The 8,610-nt window shown below is 56.3% G+C and overlaps 1 protein-coding gene across 1 annotated transcript; it reads left to right on the top strand.

Annotated features, from left to right (window-relative positions):
• The first annotated feature begins 2,079 nt into the window (after positions 1-2,079).
• TCF15 (transcription factor 15) lies at positions 2,080-7,675 on the top strand. Its single transcript, XM_028118527.1, has 2 exons — positions 2,080-2,607; positions 7,601-7,675. The coding sequence occupies exons 1-2, from the start codon at positions 2,080-2,082 to the stop codon at positions 7,673-7,675; spliced, it is 603 nt and encodes a 200-aa protein (XP_027974328.1).
• Positions 7,676-8,610: the final 935 nt, after the last annotated feature.

Consider the following 8,610-nt stretch of genomic DNA (forward strand, 5'->3'; position numbering starts at 1 on the left):
CAAATGAATGAGCCTACCACGTAAGCCCTCCCCGGCTTCCGGGCCCAGTTCATGCCCTGCTTGGCTTCTCAACCCGGAGCTGCAATGGGGAGGGGGCCGGACAGAGGAATTTCAAGCTGCCTGAGGACTGAGAGCAGAAGAGAGGGGGAGAAGGGGGGAGAAAGCGAAAGTGAAGGGAGCCAGGAGCCCCTGTGAGGAGGCGTAGACAGGGAAGGAAATCTCCCGGTAATAACTCATCAGCTCAGGAAGCAGCAGTCCGGCCTGGGGCTGCGTGTGGGACTAGCCCTGTGGGGAGGGGCCCGCGCAGGCCCCTTCTCCTCTCCCCCAAAGCCCAGCCTGGCTGGGGTCATGGTCAAATGAGGAGGGGTGGGGGAGCCAGGTGTGGGAACAGAACTTCCCATAGACCCTGGGGCCTGAAGACATCAGGAGCTGCTCTCCCAGCAGCCAAGGGAGACCCTCCAGCTCCCCTCCCCCATTCTGGCCTGGGTTGGGGAAGCCAGGAAAGGAGTGTGGCAGAACTGGGAGGCATCTTCAAGAAAACTGAGGCCCAGAAAGGAAAACAAGCCAAAAACACATCTAGAAACCCTTCACCTTCACTCCCTGTGCCCTCTCTACCACATAGATGCGTTCAGATTGAAGAGAAATTTATTTTCAAAGCCTAGGGATACAGGTTGGGCCAGTCCCCAGGATGGATCTGGGAAGAGGGCACAGTGTGGGAACCCCAGCTGCCTTCAACAGTTCAGTAATTCTTCCCAGGGCCCCTGAGAAGGAGAACATGTCAGACTCAACAATCTAAGGTTTCCCGAAGGAAGGAAGGAAGGAAGGAAGGAAGGAAGGAAGGAAGGAAGGAAGGAGAGGTAGGAAGGAAGGCAAGCAATGGGGAAAGACAGTCACACCTCTCTCCCTCTCTCTGTGGTGGCATTCCGAGGAGGGAGGCGGGGCATGGATTTGGAGCCAGGGTGGAATTGTGGAGAGTACAGGAAAGCAATTTGTGTTTTATTGGTGGTGGAGGTTAGTGGGACAGAGTGATAGTGAAGTCAAACAGGCTGGGGCTAATGCCTCCACTCACCCCTTGTAAGACTGAAGGCTAGAGCTCTCTCATCTGTAAATCGGGGATACTCCCCCACAACTTCAGCAGGGAGCAAAGATCAGTAAAGTACCCAGCACGGTGGCTGGCACACAGTAGGACCTCAACCAAAATGTCAATTCCATGAGGGCAAAGAGTCTGTCACCTTCCTGTTCTCAGACCTAAAACCATTCCTGACATAACAGGGACCCAAGAAATATTTGTTACATGAATAGATGAATGATTGAAGTACTGGTTTGTGTGTGTTGTATTTGTTTGCCTTTTTTTTTTTTTAAGTTTGCTGTGAGGATGTGACACTGTGGAATCCTTATTTGGAAAGATTAGTGTTTCTCTAAGTGTTCTCCATGGACACCAACCTAATGCAGATTCCTGGGCCCCGTTCCAGACCTGCTGAATCAGAACGGGAGGAACCCGGGAATCTGTCATGCCAACAGCCCCCTTCCCTAATTCTTACACACAAGAAAGCTGCAGAACCACAGTATCAGAACGTGGCGGCGGGAAAACCCCGAGCTGGTTTCTCTGCAATCCTCTTTCCGAACGAGGAAACTGAAGCCATGAGAGTCTCCCTGCTGGTCTAGACCTAAGATAAAGAGTCCAGATCTGCACACATACACACACACACACGCACACACACACACACACACACACGCACACACACACACGCACACACACGCCCCCAGCCACCCAGACCCCCCAGACACTTGCCCCACTCGCCTGCGCGCACTGGAGCCTTCAGGGCGGGCCCCCTAGCTCCCGGGCTGCTTTCAACCTGGGGAACGGGGGCGGTGGGCGCTTCGCCATTGGCCGGGGCGCGAGGGGCGCCTCCCCATTGGCCAGAGCGGCGGCCTCCGCCCCCACCGGGGCGGCCTCGTGATTGGCCCCTCCCCGGCTATAAGGCTGCGGCCTGCGGGGCCGTGGGAGCGCGCGGGAGCGCACGGCGGGGCGCGGCAGACGCTGGGACGCGGCGCACCGAGGGACGCTGCCGGGCGCCCATGGCGTTCGCGCTGCTGCGCCCCGTCGGCGCGCACGTGCTGTACCCGGACGTGCGGCTGCTGAGCGAGGATGAGGAGAACCGCAGCGAGAGCGACGCGTCCGACCAGTCGTTCGGCTGCTGTGAGGGCCTGGAGGCGGCGCGGCGCGGCCCGGGCCCCGGGGGCGGGCGGCGGGCGGGCGGCGGCGGCGGCGGCGCGGGCCCCGTGGTGGTGGTGCGACAGCGGCAGGCGGCCAACGCGCGGGAGCGGGACCGCACGCAGAGCGTAAACACGGCCTTCACGGCGCTGCGCACGCTCATCCCCACCGAGCCGGTGGACCGCAAGCTGTCCAAGATCGAGACGCTACGCCTGGCGTCCAGCTACATCGCGCACCTGGCCAACGTGCTGCTGCTGGGCGACGCGGCCGACGACGGGCAGCCGTGCTTCCGTGCTGCCGGCAGTGCCAAGAGCGCGGTCCCCGCCGCCCCCGACGGCGGCCGCCAGCCGCGCTCCATCTGCACCTTCTGCCTCAGCAACCAGCGCAAAGGGGTGAGTGCGCGGAGCTCCAGGACTGTAGCCGCGGGTCAGGGGTTGGCGGGGGACGGGGCCTCCTAGGGAAGCAGAAGAGGAGCAGAGACCCCAGTGAAGAGAGGGGAAAGCGACAGGAAGTTCGTCGGTGGCTGTGGCGCTCCAAGCCCAGGATTTGTGTGGAACAGAACCACTCACCCAAAGTCCCCCAAACAGAAGTGGTACGGGAAAGCCCAGAGAACGGAGATTGCTCATTGAAGGACACCCCTTTAAGTGAAGGTGTGCTGGGGAAAGAGCGTGAGAAAATAGTTAGGCCATCATTTTATTAAGTTCATCCCATGCGCGAGGTGCGTTCCTCCTCCTCTTTTACCCTCACAAGAACCCCCAGGCAGGTAGTTATTCTGCCCGTTTTATCACTGATGAGGATCTGAGGCTCGGGGGGTTGTGATCGCATGCCCACATTTGCTCACCTGGGAAGCCACAACGCAGGTTCTGTTGCTTGCTGGTCCGCGTTGCCATGAACTACCCCTACCAGTAAAATAATTGTCCGCCATCCTAAGACTTGGCAGGAGATTGAGAAGAAAAGGAGACACCTATCCCCAACTAAAAGTCTGAGGTAGCCAGCTAATGAGCAGTAGGAGTGAGGAAGGGGGTCTCCCCAAAAGGGATAGAGTGTGGGGGCGAGGTCACTGTTGAGTCAGCTGGATGGAGCTGGAGCTGAGCTCCTGTGGTGTTCCAGATAAGGATGAGAACCAGCCCGGTATGGGGCAGATGGGGTTGAGTAGCTGCCGAGGTTGAAAGGGACGCCTAGGTGGCTCAGTTGTTAAGCGTCTGCCTTCGGCTCAGGTTATGATCCCAGGGTCCTGGGATCGAGCCCCCACATTGGGCTCCCTGCTCCGCGAGAAGTCTGCTTCTCTCCCACTCGCCCTGCTTGTGTTCCCTCTCTTGCTGTCTCTCTTTCTCTGTCAAATAAATAAATCTTTAAAATAAAAAAAAAAAAAGGAAAGGGGGCTCTCCTGGTTGGAAGCGGGTTCTCCTCCCGCTTAGGCCCCAAGGAGTCGGCTTCATCCCCCACATTTCTCTCTCTTGTCCTGGCCTTCTCCTACAGTAGGGAAGCTGGTCTGCGTGACACCTTTGGATTCCAGCAGCTAGCATTTACATCTGGAGATACTGAGACCGGGGGAGTCCCTGACTGGCCCACAGTCTTTTGGAAAGTGAAAGGACATGGGGGATTGGAGTCAGGTCTCTGAGTCCCCATTCTTTGGTTCTTACAGCTGCTCTAGGTCCCCTGCTTTACTCTGTCCTGGGGAAGCATCTGCGTCCTGGCCCCAGACCATCGTCTTCTGACTCATCAGACTCCCAGCCTGGCCTCTCACCCCCATGGCTGCTTCAGATTCCCTGAGTCAGTCGTCTTAGGCTCTGTCTGACTTGTACCCTGCTGCTCCCAGCTGTAGGCCCCGGCCCATGTTCCAGGCCACGTGGGGAAGCCAGGTGGGCCTTCATGCACCCAACCTGGGTTGTAAAGGGCTGGCTGGGCCCTCAGTGATAACCCTCTGACTGCCCTTCACCTGTTCCTTCAGTTCAGCCAACCTTATTTACCCAATAGTTGCCTTGTGTTGGCTCTGAGAACATTTCCAGAGAAGCAGGTTGTGGGGCCCCACCCACCACAGTCAGGAACTCCCAGGGCCAGGGTAAGGGGATGGGGATGAAGACAGGGATGCCGCAGTCTCATGGTGGGGAGGCAGAGCACCAAGGGACTGTGGGAGCCCAGAGGAAGCCCCCAGCCAGGGGCTGAATTCCTGACACATGCTTAGCAACAGAGGCAGGCAGATGAGTGGATAGGGAAAGGTGTTTTAGGAACGGGTACCCCAAGAGTTGGCATCAGGAAAATGATATAGAGAAGGAAAGGGGAAGACATTGAAGGTGGCAGAGCACAGAGGGGAGGCAGTCTTGATGGGCACTGATTTCCTGTGCTAAGCACTCTTCACACATTCTGGTTAAAACCCCTCAGGGGCAATGAGGGCAAGAGGTGCTCTGGTGACCCCCACCTGCTTAGAGATACTGTCGCTGGTTCAGAGATGCTGCCCGTGATGAAGTGAGGGTTTGAACTCAGGCCTGCCCGATTGGGAAGTGGGAAAGGTTATTGGCGGGGGGGGAGAGGGTGGGGAACTGGGGAGCTGTACGTGCAGGCGTGGGGGAGAAGGTGTGTCTGCCATGTGCCCACACCGACAGCAGGGCAGGGTGGGGGGCCTTCTCTGCCGGTTTCAGCCCGTTCCATGGCTCACAGGGACTCACTCGCCTGCATCTGGCTGTTTCCCCACGATCCATCTACAGGACCAAGAACCTAGCCAAATTTGGCTGCAGAAGCCATGCTCACCCCCACAGGCTCCTCTGGGAGTAGGCGAGAGGGGCGATCCTGGCCAGCTCTGGCCCCTTGAAGACTCAACTGAGAGAAAACTGACTCTCTCACGGAGCCACGGCGGGGGCTTCCTTCTGAGCTTTGGGGGCCAGAGAGCTCCAAGGCCCAGACTCTGTTGCTTTACTCTGAGCCACCCCCGCCTCCCTCCCACATGGCTGGTCTGAGGACGGGGTCACTAGGGACCACCATGCTCTCTGTAGTATCTTTCTGTCTAAGGAGGGGTTAAGTGTGGTCCTCTGTGGCAGAAATAGCAAGTGGGAGATAGAAGGGGGGTTGTCTCTACCATTTCCCCCTTTGTCACCTGGGGGTGGAGTTGGGTAGGATCATCTTGTAAGGCCCCCTCCCCAGTTGGTGTACACAGCTCAAGAGCGGACATGGCACAGAGGATTGGGGGGGAGCAAGGAGGCCCCATTACCGGATGATGCTGATAATAATCTTGTGAACATCTATTGAACACTTACTACGTGCCTGACACTGTGCTATAGGCTTTACCTAGCTGAGCACGGATAATCCTCACAGTAACTCCACTTTACTGTGTGGGGAGACAGGCTCAGTGGGGTGAAGTCACCTGCCCGAGGTCCGACGGGTAGTCCGTGGCAAAGCAGCGATCGAAGCCCAGATCTGTTTCACTCAAGCCCGACTAATCCTAATCACGGTCCTTCCCAGAGCCCTGGGCGCTGAGTTCCTAGGGGACGGAGAAGCTGGGGCCTAGTCAGGGCCCCGTCTAAGTGCTTTTGGCAGTCTGCAAACCTCTTTCACAGCTGCATTTGCAATAGCCTGCACCCTGGGGTGGCAGTAGAATCATTTTGTCCCCATTTCATAGATGAGGACACTGAAGCTCGGAGAGATGAACAGTCCCAGCATTAGCCTGAGACCGGGGTCTCCCGATGACTGCAGACTTGGCGGAGAGGTGGCTCCCCCTGCCCCTGAGGTCATCCAGTGAAAGAGTGGGAGGCGGATTTTCTTATCCCCCAACATTACACCCCCTCCCCCGCACGCCTGTCCCCCCTTCCCAGCCATTCCTGCCAGATTTGTCTGAGAAGCCTAAGCCCCAGGCTCTGCTGGGACTGTGGCCTCAGCCCTCAAAATAGCCCTGCCTGTGAATGAACACGTTGTCCCTGGGCCCAGAGAGCCTCGAGGGAGGTTGGGCTCACATCTGGATGGATCTGCCCCAACCTGGGCCCAGGGCGGAGGGGGCAGGGGGCAGAGCTCCCAGATGCTTGGCTCTTTCTCTAGATGGCTGAGAAAGACGCCTGTCCTATCATCTCCTAGCCGGGCTCGGTGGGGCGAGCGTTGACAGTGGGATTTCAGACACCAGTAGGGTCCTGGAAGCAGGACAGACTGTTGGACAACACAGATTTCTTTTTTTTTTTTTTAATATTTTATTTATTTATTAGAGAGAGAGAATGAGAGATAGAAAGCACGAGAGGGAAGAGGGTCAGAGGGAGAAGCAGACTCCCTGCTGAGCAGGGAGCCCGATGTGGGACTCGATCGCAGGACTCCAGGATCATGACCTGAGCCGAAGGCAGTCGCTTAACCAACTGAGCCACCCAGGCGCCCGACAACACAGATTTCTAACCCAGCTTTTTTACCAACAACATTCCACGGTTGGAGGCCTCAACAGAGGGGTGCTCTAATGTCTGTGACCTCGCTGGGTTACAGTGAGGACGATACCCCCACGTCAGACCTCAGACCACCGGGTAGGGATGGGCCCTGCGGGCTGAGGGATGGGTGGCTTCAGGGGTGCCACCGTGAGCTCATCTTCCAGTGGGCACCACAGATTCAAGCCGCAGTAGTCCACACCTGCTCATGTCGGGCTCAGGGCTGCAACTTGGGGCTACGGAGTGGACAACTTTTGCCTACCCCTCTCTCAGCCCCCAGCCTGATGGGGGAACAAAAAGAGACTCTGTCTTCCCCTCCTAAGTTTTCTCCTGGTGATACGTACCCGGAAGTGCTGGGTAATGGCAGGAATAGAGAAACCTTCCCGGGGAGACGGGACCAGAGTGCTTATTCCTGGCAGAGAGGACACCCTGAATGAAGGCAGGGAGGCCAGAAAGCCAGAGTCTGCTTTTGAAGGTTGGTGGGTAAGCCCCTGGGCATACCGTCAGGCCGTGGGGAGGACCACTGTGGGCTTCGTTTGTTTTGCCCTTTAATATAAAATACCATGATTTAAAATGTAGTGGATTTTTTTTTAAAAAGCAACAAATTATGTGAAATGAAATTACAAGAAATGAAAAGGGTAAAAAAGTACATAGCATTAAAAAAAAGAAAAAAAGAGCCTCCCTCGCACCCGTCATGCCTCCTCCTCGTGATATCCCTCTCCTCCGGGGAAGCCCGTTAGCAACTTCCCACGTGCCCTTCTCTCGAGACATCTCAGCACACAGGAACGTTCACTCAGTTCTTGCTTTTGTCCTTCAATGCAGCTATCTCTCCATCATTCCCTGTCAGTCCTGGAGAGTCTCTTTGGCCTTCTGAGGTGGAGAACCGTATTGTGTGGCTGTGATTTATTTATCAAGTCCGCTGTTGCTGGACACAGAGGTTAGTTCCAGTGTGCATGGGGACCTGATCGAACTTTCTCTTTCTTCCCTCTTGCAGGGTGGCCGTCGTGACCTGGGGGGCAGCTGCTTGAAGGTGAGGGGGGTGGCCCCCCTCCGAGTGCCGCGGAGATGAGCCTAGACCCCTTGGCATTTGTTCCAAGCAGGACCCTGGAGAAGGAGGCCAGAGGCCAGCCACTGGTTAAATAGGGGAGAAGACCCCAGGAGCCCAACCCACACCTCTTTCGTGTTGGGAACAGGGGACAATGGTCTGGGCCCATGACCCTGTGGGCAGGTTCCCTGGGACATCTCCACCGCACCCCCAGAGAGCTATGAGGACCCAGCCAGCCAGCCCCAGACCTGGCCAGTCAGAGACAAGGCTGAACTTTTGGAAAAACAAAGACTGTTGGTGACAGAGGATGTGTGCATATCTGTGAATGAGTGTGGGTGTGTGTGTGTGTATGTGAGAGAGAGAGAGAATTGGTGGGTTTAAAATAAAAAAGTATTTTTAAATAAAAGATGTTCCCAGCTAAAGACCGGGGAGGGGGGGCGGTAACTAGGGACATCAGAGGTCAGAGGTGGCCCCTCTCCTAGACTGTGCAGAGGCCCAGATGTCACAGGTGCTGCCCTCTACCCTGGAGGAGGTAGGGCTGGGGGGAGGGCAGGAGGACCCATCTCCAGGAGTCAAGATAACCAGACTTCACAGCAGTCTTCTTGAACAGCCCTTAGCTGTCTGATGCGGTTGGTCAAGAAATCTTAATTTTATTTATTTTTGAATAAGGAATATATTTATCCACATGGTTCAAACTTCAAGAGGTACAAGAGGAAATATGGTAAAGCTTCCATTCCTCGTGCCCTCCAGCCGCCAGCTCTCCCTGCAGGCAGCCTCAGTCACCAGATTTTGTGATCTGTCCCATTCCCAGATTTTGTCCCATTCCCTATGAATAACCAAGCAAGGACAGAAACATATGTATATGCTAACTTTCTCCCACTCTTTACACAAACAGTAGCGCATTGTCCATGCTTCCTGCCCCTTGCAGTCTCTCCCTGACCTAAGTCAATTGTCATCCC

Source organism: Eumetopias jubatus, unplaced genomic scaffold (genome assembly GCF_037043125.1).
Source record: "Eumetopias jubatus isolate StellerSeaLion01/CBP00866 unplaced genomic scaffold, mEumJub1_p1.0 scaffold_9, whole genome shotgun sequence".
Classification (NCBI taxonomy): Eukaryota; Metazoa; Chordata; class Mammalia; order Carnivora; family Otariidae; genus Eumetopias; species Eumetopias jubatus.

Coding starts and splice junctions, on each gene's coding strand:
- TCF15 (XM_028118527.1), top strand. CDS start 2,080: ATGGCGTTCGCGCTGCTGCGCCCCGTCGGCGCGCACGTGCTGTACCCG. Junction 2,608..7,600: donor TCAGCAACCAGCGCAAAGGG/GTGAGTGCGCGG, acceptor TCCCTCTTGCAG/GGTGGCCGTCGTGACCTGGG.